This window comes from Podarcis muralis, chromosome 7 (genome assembly GCF_964188315.1).
Source record: "Podarcis muralis chromosome 7, rPodMur119.hap1.1, whole genome shotgun sequence".
NCBI lineage: Eukaryota > Metazoa > Chordata > Lepidosauria > Squamata > Lacertidae > Podarcis > Podarcis muralis.
Window position 1 is genome coordinate 6,644,589 of NC_135661.1, and position 27,288 is coordinate 6,671,876.

General features: G+C 48.7%; 1 protein-coding gene across 7 annotated transcripts in view; it reads left to right on the top strand.

Annotated features, from left to right (window-relative positions):
- Positions 1-27,288, top strand: part of LOC114602807 (uncharacterized) — a 50,981-nt gene continuing 23,693 nt past the window's right edge. The window contains exons 1-13 of one of the 7 annotated variants that reach the window (XM_077931108.1): positions 1-240; positions 1,270-1,381; positions 5,636-7,374; positions 8,402-8,433; positions 9,784-10,003; positions 13,883-14,052; positions 15,027-15,124; positions 16,022-16,208; positions 17,617-17,798; positions 19,766-19,922; positions 20,420-20,633; positions 23,302-23,585; positions 24,211-24,322. In XM_077931108.1, coding sequence (XP_077787234.1) covers positions 1,321-1,381; positions 5,636-7,374; positions 8,402-8,433; positions 9,784-10,003; positions 13,883-14,052; positions 15,027-15,124; positions 16,022-16,208; positions 17,617-17,798; positions 19,766-19,922; positions 20,420-20,633; positions 23,302-23,585; positions 24,211-24,307 — 3,441 coding nt within the window. In that variant the 5' untranslated portion in view covers positions 1-240; positions 1,270-1,320 and the 3' untranslated portion in view covers positions 24,308-24,322. Of the gene's footprint in view, positions 241-1,228; positions 1,382-5,619; positions 7,375-8,401; positions 8,434-9,783; positions 10,004-13,882; positions 14,053-15,026; positions 15,125-16,021; positions 16,209-17,616; positions 17,799-19,765; positions 19,923-20,419; positions 20,634-23,301; positions 23,586-24,210; positions 24,323-24,920; positions 25,174-27,288 lie in introns of those variants that run through there. The other 6 variants (XM_028741466.2, XM_028741465.2, XM_028741469.2 and 3 more) reach the window with 6 other exon arrangements.

The window sequence follows — 27,288 nt, forward strand, 5'->3', positions numbered from 1 at the left end:
CGCCCCTCTCGAGATCCCTGCCGCGGCCCCATCGGAGAGGCTGCGGCGGCTGTGGGCTGTCCGAGCCCCCCTTGGCTTCCCCCCGTTGCATTTCCCTCGGTTGAAAGGAAGGCGCGGGAGCTGGGTTTGCAACGGAAAGGGAGTCTCTTCCTCCGCCTCGTCTCGGGGGCTTCTCCCCTGTCCTCCCTCCTCACTGAGGGACAGTCGCTTGGCTCGGTTATTTCTTTGGCAGGGACACAGGTGAGATTTCCCCACCCGAGCGGTGTCAAGGCTGTCCGCCGTCGGGAACAGGATACTGGGTTAGGAGGAGAGGCTTTCCCGATTTGCTCCAGCGGGGCTCCTCTTCCGTTCTTAGGTAGAAGGAGTGCAGAGCAGGCCTGCATGCAATGGCCTAGGGCCACCAGAAAACCACTCGCATCATGCAAATCGGAAGGGGGTGAATCAGGAATAAACAACCCCCTGAAGACAAATGCGGATCTGGGAGCAGGGAGGTTATCCAGTGCAGGATGCAGGATTGGGGCCACCAAGCCCCAAACAGATCGGTGCTGGTTATTATTATTAATTGAATTTATATATCACCCTATACCTGGGGAGTCTCAGGGCGATTCACAGAATAAAATCAAGATATAAAACCACAAAATACATAATAAAAACAAAAACCCAATAGCACCCCCCCAAAAAAAAACCCCACTTAAAAAGGGCATAGAATGCAAATCAGATCAACCAAAGGCTTGGTTAAAAAGGAACGTGATTAGGAGTACATTGGTACTTTGGGTTAAGTACTTAATTCGTTCTGGAGGTCCGTTCTTAACCTGAAACTGTTCTTAACCTGAAGCACCACTTTAGCTAATGGGGCCTCCTGCTGCTGCCGCGCCGCTGGAGCACGATTTCTGTTCTCATCCTGAAGCAAAGTTCTTAACCCAAGGTACTATTTCTGGCCTGTGAAAAAACAAGAGCTGTTTGAAGAATTGCTGTGTCCTCTGATATGTTCACCCACAACTTAACAGTAAGCACTACAGCTCCCAAGATTCTTTGGGGGGGGGTGTGCTTTAAATGTATGGCCGCTCAGTAGCCCATACTGACTTTCAGAGCCGTTACTTGCCTTAGAATCATAGCAGCATGGAGTTGGAAGGGACCCAGTGCGGTCATCTAGTCCAACCCCGCTGGGATGCACGAATAGCAGCGAAGAAGATCGCTTTGTTTACCTCCTGTTGCTTTGATCTTCCAGGCAGTTGGTGCTGTGGCGTCACCCGGGGTTTTCTGTTGCAGGCTTGGTCTTGGGTTTAAAGGGACGACGCAGGTGTGGAGGACCTGGACAGGATGCCGAGAGGCAGGAAGAAAGAAAACATCCCTCCTTTTCTGAGCGGCTATGTGGCGTCTGGTAAACTGAGGCTTCCCTGGAGTCCACTAGGGTGGGGTGGCCTTAACTGGGGTGGCTCCCTCCTTGTTTAGTCTCAGCGTTGCCCCTTGTAGAGCCCAGCAGGCAGGAGGTGGAGGCAAATCTGGAATAAGTTGTCTCCACCTGCCATTGGCTCTGGCGCCCCCTGCTGTTGGCCTCCACCGGTGTGAATGGGTACCAGCCAACCACTGCCCCCCTGGACTGTGGCTGGTGTGTCAATCAAGCTCAAGTGATCCTATTAATTTTTTTTATTATGTTTTCCGAAAGGTTTAGGAAAGAGACAGTGGGAAATGATCCATAATGAATTGGGGGAAAAAAATGTTTTAAAGTACTTTCCCAAAAACCCAAAGTCTTTTCTGTTGGGGATAATTCAGACTGAAATTCCCAGGTGTCAAAAAAGATTATTTATGTATGCCCTTGTTTTGTTAGCCCCAAAATAGAAAACGAGCGAGGTCCCAACCAAAGAAGAATGGCAACTTAAGTTGACAGAATATGCACAACTCATAGACTTAACATATAGAAAAAGAGAACAAGGAGAACATACATTTAGAGAAGATTGGAGAATGTTTATTGAATATATGGGAAATAATTGTGTACAGCTGAATACGCTGGCAGCATTAAGATAATTTCAACAGTGTAAATAAGTTTGGATGGGTGCAATAATGGAAAACCGATTGGTATAGTTTTTGTAAAATATGCAGGGATTTATGATATGTAAAATGAACCATGGAAAAAGAAGGAAGGTCATTGATATTTTAAGGATGTAAAAATGAGTACTTTAAATTGTATAACAGAAAATTTAATAAAAATTATAAAAAAGGAAAGAGATAGAGTAAGAGATACAGGGGAGGGGGGCCCATTGTTTTGTTTTTGTTCCTGTTTTATATATGTGTGTGTATATTTGCATATGTAAATATATATCTTGCGTTTTTATGCTGGGATCTTCAGACAAAGATTGATTGAATAAGTAAATAAATAAATGAAATTGTATTGGGAGCAAAGTCATTGGCAACTCAGGTAGGAAATAGATGTGCTCACGTTTGCGAAAGGGGAGGTTAAATTATTAGGAATTGGTTCGAATATTGAGGAAGTAATGAGAATTAGAAATTAAATACGTTCTTTGTCTTTCTACGTCTTGACATGGGGTAAGATGCACGATTATGGTGTGTCCTGAGGAGTGCATTGTCTTAGAATCAGAAAAAATATTTGTGTAAGGGTGTTACCTGAGCTTGCTTCCCCTCCTCCCTCCTCCTCCCTTTTCCCTTGTACGTTATGTCCTTTTAGACTGTAAAACTTGAGGGCAGGGACCCGCTTAGCGTTGATTTTCCTAAGTCGCTCTGGTGGGAGCCATGTTTGGCTAAAGAGGCAGCGTGCGGATCCCTGAAGTCGTATGTCTTTGCTCTTGAGCGATGATTATTGCAGGCATTAGAGAATTGCTTGAAATAATTCACAGAAGATATTTTTCTACGGGCAAGACGTCAGCATGTGGTTCTGCTGCCGCCGCCGGCCAAACAGACTGGGTTGTTCTGGAGCTAATTTGCCTGGCTCGTCTTGAGGACGGAGCTCTAATTAGAAGTGGATCAAAGCCTCCTTGCTCCTCTTTTCCACCGCCCTGCATGCTGGACATCTGGTTCCACAATGACTAACTGGGATCTTAAATCGTGGGCTGTAAGCTGCTTAGAGCGACTCAGCTGGCTAGCACACTTCGGCTTTCGAGCATTAAGCGTGCCGTCAGCTGCCGGGGAGAACCCAGCACGGTGGGGTGTTGTCGTTGTTCCGCTGCCCCAACCCATCAAGGTCAGAGAAGCAAACACAAAGGGGCATCTGCCTCTGCCCCACACCCTACCCCACAGATGTGGACGGAGCCGGGAGCATGTCCCACGGTGCCGATCGGAGTGAGTAAGGCCGCTGCGGGAAGAGAGGCGGTTTTGCTGCAGGAGGTGCGTCGTAAAGCCGCACTCTTACGATGTGCTGAGAGAGGCATTTGGCAGCTTAGCTCAGGCACAGGCAAATAGCGTTTGGCTGGGGTGGTGGGCAGCCTCTGCTCAGTTTAGCATCCGTTCAGAGGGATGAGACAGGTGGCAACTGCAGCAAAATGTGGCAGTGTATCTTGGTGTCCTAGCCAGCGCTCAGAGTCCTACAGCTACTGAGGTTGCCTTATTCTCTATGAATATACAGTGGTACCTCAGGTTACATACGCTTCAGGTTACATATGCTTCAGGTTACAGACTCCGCTAACCCAGAAATAATGCTTCAGGTTAAGAACTTTGCTTCAGGATGAGAACAGAAATCGTGCTCCGGCGGAACATTAGCTAAAGTGGTGCTTCAGGTTAAGAACAGTTTCAGGTTAAAAACGGACCTCCGGAACGAATTAAGTACTTAACCTGAGGTACCACTGTACAGTGGTAAAGGTAAAGGGACCCCTGACCATTAGGCCCAGTCGTGGCTGACTCTGGGGTTGCCACACTCATCTCGCTTTATTGGCCAAGGGAGCTGGCGTACAGCTTCCAGGTCATGTGGCCAGCAGGACTAAGCCGCTTCTGGCAAACCAGAGCAGCGCACGGAAACGCCGTCTACCTTCCCACCGGAGTGGTACCTATTTATGTACTTGCACTTTGACATGCTTTCAAAGTGCTAGGTTGGCAGGAGCAGGGACCGAGCAATGGGAGCTCACCCCATCGCGGGGATTCGAACCGCTGACCTTCTGATCGGCAAGTCTTAGGCTCTGTGGTTTAACCCACAGCACCACCCGCGTACAGTGGTGCCTTGGGTTAAGTACTTAATTCGTTCCGGAGGTCCATTCTTAACCTGAAATTGTTCTTAACCTGAGGTACCACTTTAGCTAATGGGGCCTCCTCCTGCTGCTGCCGCACCGCCGGAGCACGATTTCTGTTCTCATCCTGAAACAAAGTTCTTAACCCCAGGTACTATTTCTGGGTTAGCTGAGTCTGTAACCTGAAGCGTATGTAACCCGAGGTACCACTGTATATATCTTCCCCATCTTTCTATCGACCTATATTTGGGGAGTTTCCTGCTCAGGTTTATACTTAGCCTTGTTTTGCTCCATTTCGGTTGGCACCGAGCACCTGAGTTTGCTATTAAAGGGAGGGGCGGACCATAGTCGAAAACTCTTATTTGTGGCGGAGCCTGTGAGAAGGAGAGGGTTGGTCACAGCCTCTCTGGGGATTGGCTGTGTATCGCTCGCTAATCTGAAATCCAGGGACGGACTGTTCTAGGACAGAGTCAGCCCCGTGCAACACCTAGAGAATCACGGCGTGCATTTGAAGCCCAGGGGTTGACGGCGTGAATAAGTCCTTCCTAATGTCTTCCCTGAATCTTGCAGTTTTCAGCTTCGTTAAATTGGCCCCGTTAGGTTCCAGTACTATGAGAGAAGGAGGAAACCTTATTCACTTTCTGCAAACACAGCGTAATTTTACAAACCTCTGTAATGTTTCACTTTCTCGCCGTTTTTAGAAACTTAAATGTTCCTCGATTGTTGCGTCAATTTACAGTGTTCATTGTAAGTGTATTATTATTGTTATTATTATTATTATTATTATTATTATTATTATTAGAATACAGTTGTACCTTGGATCTCGAACACCTTGGCTCCTGAACAAGTGTTCTGGTTTTCGAACGATTTTCAGAAGCCAAACATCCGACGGGGCTTTCGTGGCTTCCGATTGGCTGCAGCAGCTTCCTGCAGCCAATCAGAAGCCGCGCTTTGGTTTCCAAACATTTTGGAAATCGAACTGACTTCCGGAATGGATTACGTTCAGCTTCCAAGGCACGGCTGTAACAGCGTGCTTTGCTTTCCCACAATGCACCTGCACCACACATTTAAAGTACGTGGCTGCCCGCAGGAATCTTGGGAACTGTAGTTTGTTAAAGATGTTGGGAATTGTGGCTCTGTGAGGGAGAAATGACAGTGCCCAGGATTCTTTGGAAGAAGCCATGCGATTTAAATGTGCAGTACGGATGTGGCATTCAGTAAATGTATGTCAGTTTTCCACACGTTCTTCCTCCTTCTGCTCAGATTCCCTGTTTTTAGACATTGCGGCACGTCGGTAATCCTTGTTTGCTTTGGTGAAGTCACGGAATGTTCACGCACATCCCAACTTGCAAAGTTGAAGGATCTGACGTGGGGTCACTGTTAAACGTCAGCAGCTGGAAGGAATGGAAAGGTATTTGACATGCATGCTGAGTCCTAACATAAACAGCTTTCTTCCTCTGCAGAGCAAACAAACGTCCAGAGAAACATCAACATCAATCTGTACCTGTCCACGGAAAGGAATGTAACAGCCGACTCTGTTGTCCGCAGGCCAGACTGCGGAGGAGCGAGTGCCCAGGGGGGAAAACGGGCTGTGTTCGCGGGAAAGGGAAGCAATGACCTGCAGCAACACCGTGCGGTTCAAACCAACCTCTCTTGCCCTTATTGGCCTTTCCAGGACGCCACCGGCGGCTCTTTACCCAAACGGCCAAGCAACCTTGCGTCGAAACTGCAGAGGGGTGCATCTGGAGACTCAGAGTTTACCAGAGATGCACCGATTTCCTGCCCCTCTCTCTGCTCATGCTCAGAGCAGCTCGGTTTAAAGGGCAACCCTCCCAGCCACCTCTCAAGTAGAAGCCGCGATGCCTCTCATGACTGCGGCACCCTCTCAAAGAACAGGATGGGAAGTGAGGCTCAGTATGGGTCAGAACCAAGCCACGTTTGTGCGTCGAGAAGAATCTGCGGGCATCTCAGGGACTGCGGAGCGTGCTTCTCTCCGGCCGAATTGCCCGTGACATCGCCTCCTGGCTCCGTTTCCTGCCGGTGTCCTCCTACGAGCCCCAGCAGAAGCGCCGACTCTTTCCATCGTGGGCCAGGCCTTACCTTGGACCATTTGAACTCTTCGACTTTGGTGGAGAGCGCTGGGTCTTCTGCAGCGCTCCAGACCCTCTTGAAGTCTTCCCGGACGTCTGCTGACCTGCACCGCTCCATCCGGCAGCTCAAGCAAGAAGCCGTCGCCTCAATGGGGGCGTTGGGCTCCTCCCCCTGGGAATCCAAACGTCCTCTTTTCCCTTGCCACCCGCTCCGCAATCCTCAGGTCTCTGCCTCGACTGTGCTGAATGCCGTCGAGCATCTTGCGGTGGGAGAGAGCTACGCCAGGCAGGCTAGCGTCAAATGGCGAGCCCCTTTTCCCAGGGACTGGGGCATCACTTCCACCGTGGGCAAACCCACCTCCGTTGTCTACAGGTGCGACAACGCTGGATTGCAGACATGCCGTACGGAGGCCTTGGACCAGTCAGGTTTCCGTGGCCTCGTTGATCTGACCTCGCTGGCACTTCAGGGAGAAGACCTCTGCTCCAAAACCTCCATTCGCTACCTCGAATGTTGCTCATGCGGCGTGTGGCAGACTCCGGAAAGAACGGGTGCCTGCGGCTGTTCCAAAACCCATTGCCACCGAAAGGCGGCTGATCCGGAAGAGCTCGCCTCCGGAGCGTTGCGTCGCTCGGAGTTGAGTCTCTCAGACCATGCCTTGAGTCTCCTTTCCTTCGACAGCTTGGAGGTCTCCCTGAAGACGTTGTGCGCCGATTCTCCGGCGAACCTGGGGTCTCCTGTGTGCGTCAGCCTGGCGGTGCATTCTCCTGCGTGCCGGTTTAGGAATGGCGCCCAGGATTCTGACGTCCGTGAAGCTGGGGGCGAACTAGGAGAGGACGGCGGGGCCCCCACGCTCTCCGCAGGGGAGCACGCTGCGGATCTGGCCCACTGGAAGCTCGGCCGCTTTGGAGAACATTGGCAGGCTGCCGATAGTATAGGTGCAGCCGTTGTTGGGAGAAGTGGCAACGGCTCCCCAAATTCTGTGCCCGCCGACTGTTGGCCTGATGCGGAAAATAGTCAGGGAGGAGGGCTTTCAGCGGAACAGACTGGGAAAAGGACCACAGCCTTGTGCGACGAAGAGAGCAACAACCGGATGGGTGATAAGCAAAAGGAGGTGAGCTCAGTCTGTCTGTTACTGACTAAAGCAGGCATAGGCAAACTCCGGCCCTCCCGATGTTTTGAGACTACAGCTCCCATCATCCCTGACCGCTGGTCCTGTTAGCTAGGGATGATGGGAATTGTAGTTCCAAAACCTCTGGAGAGCCGGAATTTGCCCATGCCTGAAACTAAAGCTTGGATTTTTTCGTTTCATTCCTTGCTTTGTTTCCCTCTGTTTTTCTTTTCCTGTTGTTTTGTCCTCTGGGGTAAGGAGAAGCTCCCAGGTGAGAACTGGGAGAATCCACCTCTTTCTGGGTGGGGTAAGAGTTAAGATTTACCTGTGAGAGAAGACTTTGTATTCTTCTTTTTCTTTCTTTTTCTGTTTTTTTCTTTTTGTCTAGATTACTTCATTTTTTATTGTCAAGTATTATGAAAAGTCTTAATAAAATCTTAGTTTAAAAAAAAATAAAGTTTGGATTAATAGGTTATTGTATTTTAGTGTTTTGTTGGAAGCCGCCCAGAGTGGCTGGGGAAACCCAGCCAGATAGGCGGGGTATAAATAATAAGTTGTTATTATTGTTATTATTATTATTATTATTGGATTCAGGAGCAATGCCCTAAACGTAGAGATCCCCCCTTCTCCCGCTCCTGCCAACCACCTGAAGTCCAAATTGATACAGCCATTCTGCTTACCAGCTAACAGAGCGGTATGTTGGATGTACATTGAGTTTTGTGGCTCGTGGCCTTCGCTCCCAGCTTGTGGCGGTGAGTTCCACAAGTTAGTTGGAAGCAAAACTAAATTGTGTGAGATAAGCTGATGTATGCCAGGGTGTGTATGTTATTTTATTTCGATCTGCGCTGTGGATTCAGGTGGTAGATTTCTGCTTTCCTCGAGTTTTTTCAGCCCAATTCAGGTTACCATGGCACAGAATTTAGAATCTTGTGGGTGCGGAATGTCCCAAGCCTTGTGCCCAGAGATTCCGTAAGAGGAGGGATGAGCTTCTTCCAACATATTGTCTTGATTTTTCTTTCTTTTCTTACAGGACCTGGAATCGATGGAGAAGAAGAGAAACAGGTAATGCTTTTACCTGTCTTTAAACGCTTTTGGTGCTGTAAATGTTAGAAAATGTGTTTACATTTTTTTAAAGAAACCCCTCCCCCGTTTAAATCAAATACAGTAGTACCTTGGTTCTCAAACTTAATCCGTTCTGGAAGTCCGTTCCAAAACCAAGGTGAGCTTTTCCATAGAAAGTAATGCAAAATGGATTCTTCCGTTCCAGACTTTTAAAAGCAACCACTTGTAACATGAATTTTACTATCTAATGAGACCATTGAGCCATAAAGCAATAATCAATGTAAAAGTAAAGAAAGGTAAAGGGACCCCTGACAGTTAAGTCTAGTCGCAGATGACTCTGGGGTTGTGGCGCTCATCTCACTTTATTGGCCGAGGGAGCCGGCGTACAGCTTCTGGGTCATGTGGCCAGCATGACTAAGCCGCTTCTGGCGAACCAGAGCAGTGCACGGAAATGCCGTTTACCTTCCTGCCGGAGAGGTACCTATTTATCTACTTGCACTTTGACGTGCTTTCGAACTGCTAGGTTGGCAGGAGCAGGGACTGAGCAATGGGAGCTCATCCCGTCACGGAGATTTGAACTGCCGACCTTCTGATCGGCAAGCCCTAGGTTCTGTGGTTTAACCCACAGCGCCACCCACATCCCTAATAATCAATGTACTGTAGGATAAAATAAATAAGACAGTTTTGTAGATGATTAAAAATTAAAATTAATTTTTTTCTTACCTGCACTGATGATAGTCATTGTTTGGATGGGGGGCTTTAATGCATTTCTGCAGTCACTCACTCACTCAGTCAATCAGTAGCTGAACTGGGTTCCACACAGTCACAAAAACAAATGAACTGAAAAAGCCGCAAAAACACAAAACAAATAGCAAAAGCACCAAACTTAATCCGTTCCGGAAGTCTGTTTGACTTCTGAAATGTTTGAAAACCAAGGCGCACTTCTGATTGGTGCAGGCGCCCCAGAAACAATAGCATACAGCCATATCGGACGTTTGGCTTCTGAAATATGTTCAAAAACCGGAACACTTCCAGGTTTTCGGCGTTTGGGAACCAAGGCGCTTGAGAACCAAGGCGTTTGAGAACCAAGGTACCGCTGTAGTAAATAAATATTTTTAATAGCAGCATGTATTTTAAAAAGCTGTAGGTGGGGTGAACGCCTGTCCATCCCAAGCGATGTGTGCATTGTCTCCAAAACCTGCTTTCTCTTTCGAAGTATCGCCTATTCCCTTAAAGAGATCAGATTAGATTAATCAACTCGAGCTGATCACTTAATCAACTTAAATTTGTGGGGGTTAATCGGTTAAATGGAAGGCTAGCTCTTGTTTCCTTTCTTCCCCTCTCTCCCAGGCCTTTGCCCCAGAGGGTGGAGCCCCAGCTGGAGAAATGCTTTGTGGCCTGGCGCAACCACGTCTCTGGGAAGGCGGCCGCTGCCCGGGCTCTCTATGAGCACCAGCTGTTGCGCAAGGGGCTTGCTGCCCTGCGGTGGGCCGTGCAGTTAAGGAAGGTTCAAGCAGGCATTGCCCAGAGGAACCACATTCTGGTGGTGCTGGCTGCCAGCTTCCGCAAGGTAAGAGGGCTTGGGGGTGCGTTAAGAGAGCAGGGTGCAGCCAAGACGGGCCCTAGAGCACACGCCCTCTCTGGTTTTTTGAAAAATAATTAAATTTGGAGAGCTGCTGCCAGTCACAGCAGCCGATCATCAGTTAGATGCACGAATATGCCAGTCTGCAGGTGGTAAGTTCCTCAAGTTTCCAAGTTTGCCAGTTTTTTGTTCTAGCCAAAGGCCATGTCAGAGATGTATTAAGGCAATAAGGTAAAGGCAATAAGGTAAAGGTAAAGGGACCCCTGACCATTAGGTCCAGTCATGGCCGACTCTGGGGTTGCGGTGCTCAGCTCGCTTTATTGGCCGAGGGAGCCGGCGTACAGCTTCCGGGTCACGTGGTCAGCAGAACCCACAGCGCTACCCATGTCCCATTAAGGCAATAGCTTGTGAAATATGGACCACTTATAAACACCATCTCCAACTCCTTGAAAGATTCCATCAATGGTGTCTCCAAAAAAATTTACACATCACTTGGGAAGACAGACAAACTTATGCCAGTGTACTGGAAGAAGCAAAGATCACCAGTGTTGAAGCAATGATTCGAAGCAACATCAATTTCATTGGACTGGTCATGTTGTGCGGATGCCTGATTACATTGGTACCTCGGGTTAAGAACTTAATTCGTTCTGGAGGTCCATTCTTAACTGGAAACTGTTCTTAACCTGAAGCACCACTTTAGCTAATGGGGCCTTCTGCTGCTGCCGCGCCGCTGCTGTGCGATTTCTGTTCTCATCCTGAAACAAAGTTCTTAACCTGAGGTACTATTTCTGGGTTAGCCGAGTCTGTAACCTGAAGTGTATGTAACCGTCTGTAACCCAAGGTACCACTGTATTGTATTCCAAAGCAACTACTCTATTCTGAACTTAAAAATGGAAAGCGTAATGCTGGTGGTCAATAAAAGAAACTTAAAGACTCTCAAGACAAATATTTTAAAATGTAGTATAAACACTGACAACTGAGAAACACTGGCCTGCTAGCGACCCAAATGGAGAACAGCCTTTACCAAAGGTGTAATGGGCTTTGAAGACACTCGAACTCAGGACGCAAGGGAGAAATGTGCTAAGAGGAAGGCACACTTGGCAAACGCTCACCGTGATCAACTCCCACCCGGAAACCTATGTCCGCACTGTGGAAGGACGTGTGGATCCAGAATTGGCCTCCACAGTCACTGCTAAAACCGTGTTTATGGAAGACAATCTTACTCAGTTACGAGTGATTGCCAAAGAAAAAGAAGAAGGCAATAGCATTCATAAAATAATACAGAACATACATCCTTAATATAAAAATGCATACTATAAATGCAGAGTTTGCCAAGTTCCTGAGCATTTGAACACAGTGTACAAATAAAAAATTATTATTATTATTGTGCATCTCTGACAGCTCCAATTATAACATCATTTTTAAAATCCAGTTTGCCAGCATCCATTCTGAAAGAGAGAGAAGATAACCAGAGACACCTACAAACTCAAACCCAACTTGCTTTCAAATGAAACCACCGAATCACTGCAACAATTTTATAGTGATTTTAATTAACTCATTTTTCAGGATCCCCCTCCCCCACAAGCCAGTGCATAGAGGGACGCTCCATGTTTTACAAAGCTATTGTTGTCGCTCAAAGAAACCAAAGCATTTCTGCTGGGGTGTGCCTGCTTGCTTGTGTGAACAAAGGCTTCAGAAAGCGATCTCTTGGGTCTCTGTATAAGAGGCAGGCTAGCAGGTAATGAGTGATGTCTTCCACCTGAGGTTGACCACAAATGCAAAAGTCCGTCTACGTACCCGAATATTCTTGTAGCAGCCAGCCAAACTGCAGTGAGCTTCATCTGGAAATTCAGCACAATTCAGGCATTTCGTAAGGAAGCTGGCAAGAGATTGGTCAGATTTGTTCTTGTTTAGTCGTTTAGTCGTGTCCGACTCTTCGTGACCCTATGGACCAGAGCACGCCAGGCATTCCTGTCTTCCACTGACAGGTCAAACTCATGCTGGTAGCTTCGAGAACACTGTCCCACCATCTTGTCCTCTGTCATCCCCTTCTCCTTGCGCCCTCCATCTTTCCCAACCTCAGGGTCTTTTCCAGGGAGTCTTCTCTTCTCATGAGGTGGCCAAAGTCTTGGAGCCTCAGCTTCAGGATCTGTCCTTCCAGTGAGCACTCAGGGCTGATTTCCTTCAGAATGGAGAGGTTTGATCTTCTTGCAGTCCATGGGACTCTCAAGAGTCTCCTCCAGCACCAGAATTCAAAAGCATCAATTCTTCGGCGATCAGCCTTCTTTATGGTCCTAAATCTGTGTTTCAAGAGAGGATACCAAGGGGGAAATTGGGTGTTCCTAATTAGTTGCAGGTCCCTTGTGGGTTGTATTCAGATGAACCAATCACTTAGTTGACATTTACTCATTTGCTTCGCTGCTCCTGCTTTAGAACGGACCACACCTCAGTCCTTCCTGGGTGATAGAGGGTTATTTTTTCAGATATATATTTTTTATTGAAGGCTAGAACTATGTGAAAAAATTATGGCGCGTGAAATTGAAGCTGTGATTCCTGCATTGCGGGTGGGAGGGGGGATGGACTAGATGACCCCCATGGGTACCTTCCGACTCTGCAATTTGATGATTCTATGTCTGGAGGCGGTTGAAGGGCGGATGGCAGCTAACAGATTAAGGTTGAATCCTGACAAGACAGAAGTACTGTTCTTGGGGGACAGGGGGTGGGCAGGTGTGGAGGACTCCCTGGTCCTGAATGGGGTAACTGTGCCCCTGAATGACCAGGTGCGCAGCCTGGGAGTCATTTTGGACTCACAGCTGTCCATGGAGGCGCAGGTCAATTCTGTGTCCAGGGCAGCTGTCTACCAGCTCCATCTGGTACGTAGGCTGAGACCCTATCTGCCTGCGAACTGCCTCGCCAGAGTGGTGCATGCTCTGGTTATCTCCCGCTTGGACTACTGCAATGCGCTTTTTGCAGGGGACCCGGAAAATGTAACTACTGTAATCCAGAATGCGGCATCTAGACTGTTGACTGGGAGCGGCCACCGAGACCATATACAGTGGTGCCTCGCAAGACGAAAAGGATCCGTTCCGCAAGTCTCTTCGTCTAGCGGTTTTTTCGTCTTGCAAAGCAACCCTATTAACGGATTAGCGCTATTAGCGGCTTAGCGGCTATTAAAGGTTTAGCGGCTTAGTTGCTAAAAGGCTATTAGTGGCTTAGCGGCTTAGAAAAAGGGTGGGAAAGCGGAATTTTTTTTTGCAAGACTAGCAAGACGTTTCATCTTGCGAAGCAAGCCCATAGGGAAAATCGTCTTGCGAAGCAACTCAAAAACGGAAAACCCTTTCGTCTAGCGGGTTTTCCGTCTTGCGAGGCATTCGTCTTGCGGGGCACTACTGTAACGCTGGTCCTGAAAGACCTACATTGGCTCCCAGTACGTTTCTGAGCACAATTCAAAGTGTTGGTGCTGACCTTTAAAGCCCTAAACGGCCTCAGTCCTGTATACCTGAAGGAGCGCCTCCACCCCCATCATTCTACCCAGACACTGAGGTCAAGCACCGAGGGCCTTCTGGTGATTCCTTCCCTTCGAGAAGTGAGGTTACAGGGAACCAGGCAGAGGGCCTTCTTGGTAGTGGCACCCGCCCTTTGGAACGCCCTCCCGTCAGATGTCAAGGAAATAAACAACTATCTGACTTTTAGAAGACATCTGAAGGCAGCCCTGTTTAGGGAAGTTTTTAATGACTGATGTTTTAATATTCTGTTGGGAGCCGCCCAGAGTGGCTGGGGAAACCTAGCCAGATGGGTGGGGTATAAATAATAATAAGTTGTTGTTCTTGTTATTTATTAATTATTCCAAGCCTGGTTCTTTGTTAGTGGCAGGATGCTTTGGCGAAGCAGCGGAAGGCACAACCTTCCCCGCAACTGGAGGCAGCGAGCCCCAGCAGAGGCCCTCCGACAACCCCAGAAGCAGGGGGCGTAAGGATGTCCCCCAACCTATGCCACCTACCTGCGGAACACCTGGAAGACGCTGCCCGGTATAGCAGGTACGTAAAAGAGGAGAAAGACAGGAATCCCGATTCGGATAGTTTGCTCAGGATAGTAGCATTAAATAGACCGCAACACCCCTTTGAGGTAGGCTGGCTCTGAGAGATGGCGCCAATCTAATCTCTGTAGGTGAGCGGGAATCTGCATCCCGGCCTCCTCAGTCTGAAACTGGCCGCTGCACACAGACACGCACTTTGGGAGGATAAACAGAACCACAGTGCCTTTTTTCTTTTTTGAATTTATTTATTTGGTTTTTCAGATTAAAGTTTTACAGTCACATATCCAACATACAGAGGGACGTGGGTGATGCTGTGGGTTAAACCACAGAGCCTAGGTCTTGCCGATCAGAAGGTCGGCGGTTCAAATCTCTGCAACGGGGTGAGCTCCCATTGCTCGGTCCCTGCTCCTGCCAACCTAGCAGTTCGAAAGCACATCAAAATGCAAGTAGATAAATGGGTACCGCTCCGGCGAGAAGGTAAACGGCGTTTCCGTGCGCTGCTCTGGTTCGCCAGAAGCGGCTTAGTTATGCTGGCCACATGACCCAGAAGCTGTACGCCGGCTCCCTCGGCCAATAAAGCGAGATGAGCACTGCAACCCCAGAGTCGGTGACGACTGGACCTAATGGTCAGGGGTCCCTTTACCTTTTATCCAACATACAACATAAAAACAAGATTCCAAGGAATCTCCTGGACTTCCCTCCTCCCCTTTGTGGGTCCTATTGTTAATCATTTCCTCCTGCATCTTTTATGATCATCCAAAATCTTTTACCTCTCCATTGTGTCCAAAATTCACCATTAAACTACAAGTGATATCCCAATCCTACTAATGATTTTAACTCCGTATTAAAATTTAGGTCTTCCTGATTTCTGATTCTTCCAGTCATTTTGGCCATTTCGGCATAATCAATCAACTTGATCTGCCATTTTTCTCTGGTAGGGACTTTTATCTTCTTTCCATCTCGGCTTTTTTTCAGGGCAGAGGGAAATCTCTGGATGCAGCTTCGTCGCCGGCAGGGAGGGGGCGAGAGCTGCAGAAAGGCCGTGGCTCTACGGGATGTGAGGCGCTTGGCTGGTAAGGCTGTTGCCCCTGAGCAGCTGCTTATATAGTGGCTCACGATAAGTTGGGAAGGAGTGACCGCCACATTTCCACCTGCAGACAAGCCTCTCTCTCTCTCTCTCCCCCCCTTCTCTTTCTCTCTCCCTCTCCCTTTCTTCTCTCTCTTTCTCTCTCCCTCTCCCTTTCTTCTGTCTCTCTCCCTACTTTCTCTCTCCCTTCCATATCACTCTATCCCTTCCTTCTCTCTCTCCCCCCCTTCCTTATATCTCTCTCTCTCTCCGTATATATAAAGAAGGGGGAGAGAGAGAGAAGAAAGAGAGAGAGAGAAGGAAGGAGAGAGAGAGAGAGAGAGAGAAGGCAGAGTTGCGGGGAAGGTTGTGCCTTCCACTGCTTCGCCAAAGCATCCTGCCACTAACAAAGAACCAGGCTTGGAATAGTTAATAAATAACAACAACAACAACAACAACAACAAATTATTATTTTTTCCCCAGCCACTCTGGGCGGCTCCCAACAGAGTATTAAAACCACATTAAAACATCAGACATTAAAAACTTCCTTAAACAGGGCTGCCTTCAGATGTCTTCTGAAAGTCAGGTAGTTGTTTTTCTCTTTGACATTGGTGGGAGGGCGTTCCACAGGGCAGGCACCACTACCGAGAAGGCCCTCTGCCTGGTTCCCTGTAACTTGGCTCCTCACAGCAAGGAAACCGCCAGAAGGCCCTCGGAGCTGGACCTCAGTGTCTGGGCTCAACGATGGGGGTGGAGACGCTCCTTCAGGTATACTGGACAGAGGCCATTTAGGGCCTTAAAGGTCAGCACCAACACTTTGAATTGTGCTCGGAAACGAAAATCTACCCGCCTGGCGCTCTCCTCACCCCCGATGTCTCCCCCCCTCTTTCCCCCTGCAACGCAGCAGCTTTCAGATTGTGGCGCCTTCAGAAGGAGCGTCTGGAGAAAGAGGAGATTCGCGCCCAGGAAGCTCTCGCCCTCCTGGAGAAAAAGAGGCTGGTGAGCGCGTTTGAGGCCTGGCGTTCCCGCTACAGGGCAGCCCGGCGGATCCTGCCATTGGTGGCTCAGGTGCAGAGAGGGCTGCTAAGCCGGTGAGCTGAGCACAGTGATGATAATTTTTATATGTGGGCTTCTTGGTCGCACCTTACGTTCTTAACCTTTTTGCGACAACTTTCTGGGGTAGGTTTCCATTAGCACAGTGTTTCCCAACCTCAGGTCTCTGGCTGTTTTTGGACTACAACTCCCATCATCCCTAGCTAGCAGGAATTGTAGTCCCGAAACAACCTGGAGACCCAAGTTTCTGAAACAAGGCATTAGCATCATGCAATGCCGCTCTACGTCTTTGCATGATTAGTTTGCCAGAGGGTGCTCTGCAGCCCTCACAAGAGCCTTGCATGGGAGGCCAGGGTTTGCTGCTCTGCAGCTTTCACAGCAACCTTGCAAGGGAGGCCAGTGTCTCTGTTTTGTATTATTGCTACAGATTAAAATTAAAAAAAAAAAATGTTAGCCCTGCATGATGCAGTTCTGCATTCTTCACAAGAGCCTTGCAAGGAAGGCCAGTATTTGCTGTCCTGCAGTTTTCACAACAATAATTTTATATATATATATATATATATATATATATATATATATATATATATATACACACACACATACACACATACATACATACATACCGTATTTTTTGCACCATAACACTCACTTTTTTCCTCCTAGAAAGTAAGGGGAAATGTCTGTGCGTGTTATGGAGCGAATGCCTGCTGGTGGCGGGGGGGGGGGGGATCTGCTGCAGTCGTGAGCAGAGGATCCATGGTTCCCCTTCCTTCCCTCCTCCGTGGTTACAAAGCATGGATCCACATGGATCTTCAGGATTTTTGCATTGGGCTACTCCAAACTCACTGTCAGATCACATGTCTGTGGCCACAGCATATATCCACTATTTCATTTAGAATATTTTTTTCTTGTTTTCCTCCTCTAAAAACTACGTGCGTGTTATGGTCTGGTGCGTGTTATAGAGCGAAAAATACGGGGTGTATATATATATATATATATATATATATATATATATATATACACACACACACACACACACACACACACACACACACACCGCCCATCTGGCTGGGCCTCCCCAGCCACTCTGAGTGGCTTCCAACAAAATATTAAAATACTGTAATACAGTGGTACCTCGGGTTACATACGCATCAGGTTACATACGCTTCAGGTGACAGACTCCTCTAACCCTGAAATAATACCTTGGGTTAAGAAATTTGCTTCAGGATGAGAACAGAAATCGTGCTCCAGCGGCGCGGCGGCAGCAGCAGGAGGCCCCATTAGCTAAAGTGGTGCTTCAGGTTAAGGAAGGACCTCCAGAACGCATTAAGTACTTAACCCGAGGTACCACTGTACATCAAACATTAAAAGCTTCCCTAAACAGGATCCTGCTGCCAGGCTCTTCCTAAGCCATTCTGTTCCTTCCCCCCCCCCCCACCCCTCAAGCTGTTTCCATGCCTGGAAGTCCGTGGCAGACCGGGAGGCGCTGTGCAGACACAGCAGGGAACGCCTGCGACTCGAATCCCTGAGGGTGCATTTCCATCAATGGGCCCTGATGTTGCAAGTTCGGGAAAAGGCCAGGAAGACTCTGCTGGAGCTGTGGGACTTGAAGCGGAAGAGAGCCCACGGTGAGAACTGTAGCAAAGTTAAGGCATCGGGTCCAACTTGCTCGGGGTTGCCTGCACGGACTGGCAGCATCTCTTTGGGGTTTCAGAGAGAGGTTCCTCTTTCTGAGCTGCAGCCTCCCCCTGAAAAAAGGAACTGAGATTCTAGTCCTCATGGTTTTGAATAAAGGGCTGGCTTTCATTAGGAAAGCTACAAGGAAAGGTCCTTGTTCCATCTAGCTCATAGCTGTCAACTTACAGATTTGAAAATAAGGCCTCGGAAATAAGGGATCAGCAGCCAAAATAAGGGATTTTCAGAGCACAGGTATGTTCAGCTTCTGAGCCCCTCCAAGCCAAAGGCAGAAAGCCCAGCCAGCAGCCAAACGAAGCCTCAAACGGTGGTTCCCACAGCGCAGCAACCCAGCAAAGGGGATGCAGCAAGGAAAACCATCATCACCTCTCCGCTGGGAAGCGCTGAGCAAAGGCGAGTCCCCAGGCAACACGGCCGATTTGATCGGCACAAGGCATGCAAGCTCCACCCCCCAGTCGTTCTTAGACTCCTTATTGGGTGATAAACGCAGCCAAGCAACACAGTTGGAGCCTCCCTCCTCCCTGACCGGCAGAGAGGGAGGGAGAGGAGCTGCTTCCTTTGAAACCCGGGAAATTTAAGGGACATCATCAATAAGGGACAGCTGTGGGACACAGCGCTGGGATAAGGGACTTTCCCGCCAAATAAGGGACGGTTGACAGCTATGATCTAGCTGAGCGTTGCCCACACTGGCTGGCAGCAGCTCCGCAGGGTTTCCAGGTTTCCTTGGAGATGCTGGGATTGAACCTGCCACCTTCTGCATGCAAAGCAGGTTCTCTACCACTGAGCTGCTCCCAGTGCAGCTTTCTGGAAGTTTAGAAAAACCTCATCATTTGTGTACAGTCATACCCCGGGTTACAGATGCTTCAGGTTGTGCGTTTTCGGGTTACGCACCACGCTGAACCCGGAAATACCGGAACGGGTTACTTCCGGGTTCCGGTGCATGCGCAAAGCACTAAATCGCACTTTGTGCATGCGCAGAAGCGCCGAATCGCGACCCGTGTGCTGCGCTGTGGGTCGCGAACATGCCTCCTGCACGGATCATGTTCGCAACCCGAGCATCCCTGTACTTGAAATCATAGCTGTCAACTTACAGATTTGAAAATAAGGGACTAGCAGCCTCGAAAATAAGGGATCGGCAGCCAAAATAAGGGATTTTAGTCAGCCAGCTGAAATACGAAGTTAAAAGGGACCAGATAATTTTGGAGAGCAGTGCCGGTTTTTAGCCCTTCATTTCCAACTGATGAAATATTGCAATTAAATACAAGCAGCAACCACTTTTCGCGCAAAACGAAGTCCAAGCTACGAAGATGTTGCTGCAGTTCTGTATCTTTTCTCTCGTGCTCCATCTGCAGCTCTCAGTTCCATCAGGCGGGGCAGGAGGAAGAGAGGGGGGAATAGCGCCTGAAGTAAACCCACAGATCAGACCGCCTATGCTAGTCTACCACTACAAATCTATGGGAGAAGCGCTTGCGGTCCTTCCTCCGCTTTCCCCCTCTATGGTTAGCCCTTGGAACACCTGCCCGCACCTCCACCTCCTCCTCCTCTCTCTGAACTGCTTTCCCTATGGTTGCCCTCGCTCTCCTCTCAAGGCTCCTCAGTCCTGGCAGGGAGAGGCTTCCAGGGGCCAAGGCTGGTGAGAGGAGGCCGGGGGGGGGGGGGCGGGCAGCCAAGCAACACTGTTGGAGCCTCCCTCCTCCCTGACCGGCAGAGAGGGAGGGAGAGGAGCTGCTTCCCTTGAAACCCGGGAAATTTAAGGGACATCATCAATAAGGGACAGCAGCGGGACACGGTGCTGGGATAAGGGACTTTCCTGCCAAATAAGGGACGGTTGACAGCTATGCTTGAAATTCCTTCTAAATGCTTCCCCCCCCCCTCCCTCTCCCTCCCGCACTTAAATAAGCAGAGAACATGGATGCAGCTGAAAAGGTTCCTGCAGCCCACGCGAGGTGGTCCCAAAAGAGTGGCTCCGATGCCCTGGACGACTTCTACCGCGCATTGACGTTGCAGCAGGCGTTCCGGACTTGGGAACTGAGGTGGCGGGAATCCCAGCGGGCGACGTAAGTGCTCAGACCCTGACCTAAGAGCAAAGCAATCGGGGGTAACGGGCACAGAGAGGTCTTTTTGTATCCAAACCACAGCTTTCACGTTTCATTGTTTTGAAAAGGCAAGCTTATAGTCCTCATTGATAGAGGGCGAAATTTTGGAAGCCAGAGAGAGGTGGCTGAATCCGGTTTGCGAGGGACTGGTTTCCCCCTCCCATGCCTAGCCGTATGGGAAGTTGCAGAATTCTGGTTGCAGAAATTTTTTGTTTACTTCTTCTTTCTGGAGTAGGCAAAAAGCCCTGGCAGGATCTTCCTCCTTCCCATACCAGTTATTTTTGGGACATATTGTGCTCCGGTGGCGCAGCGGCAGCAGGAGGCACCATTAGCTAAAGTGGTGCTTCAGGTTAAGAACAGTTTCCGGTTAAGAAAGGACCTCCGGAACGAATTAAGTACTTAACCCGAGGTACCACTGTACTTTTCTCCGAAAGCTCACAAAGGTCTTTCCCTTACAGCGCTTTCCGCCGAGTCTCGGAAAGGCAGCAGCTGAGAGAAGCTCTTGGGCTCTGGCGCCGGAAGACCCTCTGCCCGCATCCTCTTGGACTCGGCCCCGGGGACCTCACTGAGGACCTTCTCCTTGCATCGCCGGATTCCGAGGAGTCTTCCCTGTCCTCTGGTTTCCATAGCAACGTGCCTGCCCCGCCTCTCTCCAGCGGTTCGCTGGACAAGGTGAGGACAACTCGCTGACAGGCTTCCCTCTGACCCCGGGGCCAATGCTTTGGTGCATAGGTGGGAGCGGAACAAGCAGGGGCAGCAGATAGATAGATATACACACATCTACCCACACACGATTGATTGATTGATTGATTGATTGATTGATTGATTGAATTTATATACCGCACTAACCCCGGAGGTCTCAGGGCGAAATAAAAACAATAACAATAACCCAATAACTGTCAGGAGCTTTGCCTACACTTGAGTAGGACCCTGGTAGAGACACATACTCGACTGTCATGTTCTCTCCCTCCTGGTCGTTTGCTCGAGAGCTTCAAAAGCTTTCTTCTGCCCGAACATCACAGCAACTGATGCCAACAGACATTGGCACACTTAGGGATCCGCAGAGTCTTCACAGTTGCGTAACAGACCTCAGCGACTCAGCATTTTGGCTAATCTACTTTATTTACATATAAACACACACGGAGCACTGCAACATGGCTCCCTCTCTCTTTAGCATCAGAGAGCAAAGAGAAAGGACAATAGTCCCACTTCACGGAACACAGTAGCACAGACATCCTGTCTCCGTCGCTTCCCACTCTGTGGAGTCAAAACATATACTGTCATGTGATAGACAACAATCCCATGACTGCAATCATGGAGCAGGAATTCTAACAATAATACACACACACCCTCCAAAAAAAGAGCCGCATTTTAAAAGAGTATAGGATGTCGATCAGGTCGACTAAAGGCCTGGTTAAAAAGGAATATTTTTGCCTAATGAAGTGTCTAATGAAGGTGCCAGGCGAACTTCCCTGGGGAGAGCATTCCACAGACGGGGAGCCACTGCAGAGAAGGCCCCGTTCTCGTGTTGCCACCCTCCGGACCTCTCGAGGAGGAGGCACACGAAGGATGGCCTCAGAAGATGATCTCAGGGTCTGGGCGGGTTCATATGGAAAGAGGTGTTCCTTGAGGTACTGCGGTATCTACATATATGTATATAGTTCTTGGCATCCGTCTTTCTTGAGAGGCAATGGTGTGTGTCAAACAGCTGGAGAATCACAATGCCTGCTGTGGTTGCAGAGGCTAGCAACTCATAACTGCCGCCTCCTGTGCTGTTTTCCTGCATTAGCAGCACGGAAATGACCTCTGTGGTGCCAGCCTGGGTAGCATGTCTGGGGGTCCTGGGCTGCCTAGATGAAAAGACACCCCCCCCCCCGGCATCGCTGATCTGGTCCAAAGGAAAGCAGATCAATACTTTTGGCACCAGCTTGGCTGCTGGAGTTGCCGGAAAGAGGCGTACAAAGCGCCATCAACCGTTTTAGGGACTGCACTCCGGATTTCTGTAGGGTTTACTCCTGAGCCTTTTCTTCTCCCGAAGATGTCCTGCAAGGCAGAAGGTTTGGATCCCCACCCGTACCCCCAGGGTTTACTCCTGCAGCCTTTCTCCCAAATGAATATTAGCCTCGAGGCAGCAGAAGCTTAGGATCAGGTTTTTTTTCCTTTTTAAAAAAATAATTTTTATTACGTTTTTCTGTTTTACGTTTTAGAATATTCATTCAAACAACCTTAAAATATCAATGACTTCCCTTCTTCTCTTTCCATGGTTCATTTTACATATAATAAAGATAAAGGGACCCCTGACGTTTAGGTCCAGTCGTGGAGGACTCTGGGGTTGTGGCGCTCATCTCGGTTTATTGGCCGAGGGAGCCGGTGTACAGCTTCCGGGTCATGTGGTCAGCATGACTAAACCGCTTCTGGCAAACCAGAGCAGCGCACGGAAACGCCGTTTACCTTCTGGCCGGAGCGGTATCTATTTATCTACTTGTACTTTGTGGTTTCGAACTGCTAGGTTGGCAGGAGCAGGGACCGAGCAACGGGAGCTCACCCCATCGTGGGGATTCGAACTGCTGACCTTCTGATCGGCAAGTTCTAGGCTCTGTGGTTTAACCCACAGCGCCACCCGCGTCCCTTTTCATATAATAAATCCCTGCATATTTTACTTAAACTACACCATTCCTTTAATCCATTATTACATCTTTGGGTGGGACCTAGGATCAGCCCCCCCCCCCATATGTACTATAGTGTAGACCGATTGACATGACTGAACCTATGTTAGTCATGTCCATTAACTTCAGTTCATTTAAAGTGTTGGTGCTGACATTTAAAGCCCTAAACGGCCTCAGTCCTGTATACCTGAAGGAGCATCTCCACCCCCATCGTTCAGCCTGGACACTGAGATCCAGTGCTGAGGGCCTTCTGGCAGTTCTCTCATTGCGAGAAGTGAGGTTACAGGAAACCAGGCAGAGGGCCTTCTCGGTAGTGGCGCCCACCCTGTGGAACACCCTCCCTTCAGATGTGAAGGAAATAAGCAGCTATCCTATCTTTAAAAGACATCTGAAGGCAGCCCTGTTCAGGGAAGTTTTTAATATTTAGCGCTGTACTGTTTTTAACACTTGATTGGGAGCCGCCCAGAGTGGCTGGGGAAACTCAGCCAGATGGGCGGGGTATAAATAAATTATTATTATTATTATTATTATTATTATTATTATTATTATTATTCAGTGGGTCTCTTCTGGGTAGGACTAGCAGTAGAGACTCGCTCTCTCTGTATATAATCTTAAATAAACCAGCATTTAGAAGCACAAAATTAATACTTCTGTCATTTCATGACTGCGAATAGGAAAGCAGCTCGGAGGAAAGTAGCCAGGCTAGCATCTCCTCATCGTTGACGATTGAAGACTCGAGGCACCTTCCTCCTCACGGCTCCCCATCTCCCAGTCATTTCCCCAGTGCCTCACAAGATCTCGCTGCCACAGCTCTCAACATGCAAGCGCCGTTCCCTCTGGGTTATGGCCACACCCAGAATCGGAGGCAGCTGCTGGCGAAATGCTTTGCGTTTTGGTCGGCCAGGACTGTGCAAAACCTGAAGGCAGAACAACACCGCAAGCGGGCTCTCCTCTCCAGGTAAGAGTCTTGCGCAGGGGTCAGCAACCTAAGGCCCATGGGGGTCGGTTAACTGGCCACCGAGCCGCCCGCTCGGCGAGTCCCCGTGTGCTGCACTAAAGCAGCACAACGCAGGGACTCACTTCCGCAGCACCGGAAATCCAATCTGTGCAGACACCGGAAATCACATGTGCGTCCATGATCTGGCCCAGGGAGGAATCTCCGCTGGAGTGGACCAGCCCAGGCGAGGTAAACCTTACTGACCCCTGGTCTTGGGCAATGAAGGATGGGGGCGAAATCTGATACTGCTCACCTTTGAAGGCGAATCTACCTAATTAACAATTTTTCAAACGATACGGGGATCAAAATCCAGCCTTCCTGTGACATTTGCCTTTCTCTGAATTTTGCAATGTAAAAGAAATGCAGATGTCGGGCTAGAGAAACGCATTAAAATGCATTTATTAGTTTTTTTTAAAAAAAGGCATCCAAAGATGTATTATATTTGTTAATGTATAGATTTTGCATTCAACCGCAGAAATCACCTTTAGTGAGCTGAATCCTTGCTTTGAGCAAGCAGGGATTCCGTTTATTGGAAGGCATTCAGGCTGAGACTCGGTATAAAATACAGAAATTTGTGTTTGCTTAGGGAAGTACAGTCGTACCTTGGATCCCGAACGCCTTGCGAGTCAAACATTTTGGCTCCCGAACGCCACAATCCCAAAAGTGAGTGTTCCGGTTTGTGAACGTTCTTTGGAAGCCAAATGTCTGACGGGGCTTCTGATTGGCTGCAGGAGCTTCCTGCAGCCAATTAGAAGCCGCGCCTTGGTTTCTGAACGTTTTGGAAGTTGAACGGACTTCCGGAACGGATTCTGTTTGACTTCCGAGATACCACTGTACATTGTTTACGGGGGAAAGTTCTGTAGTCCTAGCTGTCTAGTTGGAGAAACCAAGAAACCACCCAGAAGTACATTGAGGTCCGGAGGAAGGGTGAGAGGGGAGGAAGAAATTTAGACAGGGAGCGACGTAAAATGTATCAGTCAAAACTTCAAAGGATAGAGAGTAGTCAGCATAGAGGTTGAAGGTAAAGGGATAGTCTGGGAATCTGGAGGTCTCTCACTCTATCTGCTTAAGCCCCATGCAAACCCCTGAGTTGCATCTAAACTTCCAACAACATTAGGGAACATTGCTTTGTATTAAAAAATGGGCAAAATTGCAAAAAATGCACTTGTAAGGAGAAATTTACACTCGGTTGTTGATGGCCTGTTTAAATTACAGATGTGGATAGTTAAGATTGGGAAGACGGAGAATGGAAGTGGATAGGCTCTTTCATCCCTTTTTCTATATGAAATTCACCAGGGCCTTCACTTCCTGGTCCGCAGCAGCCACCCGTTTTCCTTCATGGCGCACGACTCTAGCATGCTTGGAGAGTGCCAGGGGGCAGCGTCTTCTGGCGTCCTACTTCGGGAGGTGGAAGGCGGAGTTCCAGAGAGCTGAGCGGCGACGGAAAGACGGACGCCCACGGCGGAGACTGGCGGGGTACGGGGCGATGTGGCGATGGAGGAAAGCGATCAGGGGGTCCTGGGCTCTGCGTTTTAGCTCCGTCAGCCAGGTGAGCTGGGGGTGGTGGTGAGTTTCGCAGGTGGCTGCTATCTGGGGTTCCAGGGCTTGAACAAGAACGTAAGAGGAGCCTGCTGGATGAGGCCCATCTCGCCTAGCATCCTGTTCCCGCAGTGAATGACCAGATGCCCCTTATGGGAATAATAATAATAATAATAATAATAATAATAATAATAATAATAATACAGTGGTACCTCGGGTTACACACGCTTCAGGTTACATGCGCTTCAGGTTACAGATGCTGTAGGTTACAGACTCCGCTAACCCAGAAATAGTGCTTCAGGTTAAGAACTTTGCTTCAGGATGAGAACAGAAATCGCGCGGCAGCAGCGGGAGGCCCCATTAGCTAAAGTGGTGCTTCAGGTTAAGAATGGTTTCAGGTTAAGAACGGACCTCCGGAATGAATTAAGTTCTTAACCTGAGGTACCACTGTAATATATTATTTATACCCCACCCATCTGACTGGGTTTCCCAAGCCACTCTGGGCGGCTTCCAACAGAATACTAAAAATGCAATAAAACATCAGACATTAAAAACTTCCCTAAATAGGGCTGCCTTCAGATGTCTTCTAAAAGTCAGCTAGTTGTGTACACTACACATCTGATGGGAGGGCGTTCCACAGGGCAGGCACCACTACCAAGAAGGCCCTCTGCCTGGTTCCCTGTAGCCTCACTTCTCGCAGTGAGGGAGCCTCCAGAAGGCCCTCGGCGCTGGACCTCAGTATCCGGGGAGAAAGATGGAGGTGGAGATGCTCCTTCAGGTATGCTGGGCCGAGGCCGTTTAGGGCTTTAAAGGTCAGCACCAACACTTTGAATTGTGCTCGGAAACATACAGGGAGCCAATGTAGGTCTTTCAAGACCGGTGTTATATGGTCTCGGCGGCCGCCCCCAGTCACCAGTCTAGCTGCCGCATTCTGGATTAGTTGTAGTTTCTGGGTCACCTTCAAAGGTAGCCCCACGTAGAGTGCATTGCAGTAGTCCAAGTGAGAGATGAAAGCATTGCTTGACTGGGCTTGAGTCATTGACAATAATTTCTGATTAAATCCCACAAGCCTCTGCATGTCTGCCCCATTTTCTCTACTGCCCATTTCTCTTGCTGTTATTATTCTTATTATTATTCTTCTTATTCTTATTATCGCTGACAGCATGGCGTGCTTCATTTTCCATAATTCCTCATAGCAATCCCACGTAGGTCTTTCAAGACCGTTATTATATGCTCTTAGCGGCCGCTCCCAGTCACCAGTCTAGCCGCCGCATTCTGGATTACAGTTGTACCTCAGGTTAAGTACGTAATTCGTTCCTGAGGTCCGTTCTTAACCTGAAACTGTTCTTAACCTGAAGCACCACTTTAGCTAATGGGGCCTCCCGCTGCCGCCGGAGCACGATTTCTGTCCTCATCCTGAAGAAAAGTTCTTAACCCGAGGTACTATTTCTGCGTTAGCGGAGTCTGTAACCTGAAGCATATGTAACCTGAAGCATATGTAACCCGAGGTACCACTGTAGTTGTAGTTTTCAGGTCACTTTCAAAGGTAGCTCCACGTAGAGCGTGTTGCAGTAGTCAAGCGGGATCTGAGCACAAAAGCCCTCTCCCCGCTATCAGTTTCCAGCTGTGGAAGGAGAGCAGAGCCACAGCTGGAGGCAACGATGTTTCCGATAGAGAGTTTATCCCCTAGGAAGCTCAGGGGCAGGGACCCTGCTTGGCATGCAGAAGGTTCTTTCTTCCATCTCCTGCAGCATCTTGTGACAGGGATGGGGAAGACCCCGGGCCCAAAATCCCAGAGAGCCTCTGCCGATTTGGCTCCCTGTGCAAATCCTGCCATGACCTCTTGACCCCGGGGTGGATTCTAACCAGGGTGGATAAAAATCAACAATTTAAAAAAAAATTAAGCAAAAAAATCAGAGTTTTTAAAATTTAAATCTGATTTTTAAAATAAAATGCTTTTGGAGGAAAAATATTTCTAAAGATAGTTTTCTATTTAAGTTACATTAAAGTTTTTCATGTGTGCCACAACTCAGTTGGAGTTTTTTTATTTAAAGAAACCGTTTAACCACATCAGTTAACAAACATGGATACATATGCTATAATGTTATTGTTTTAGTTAAATAAA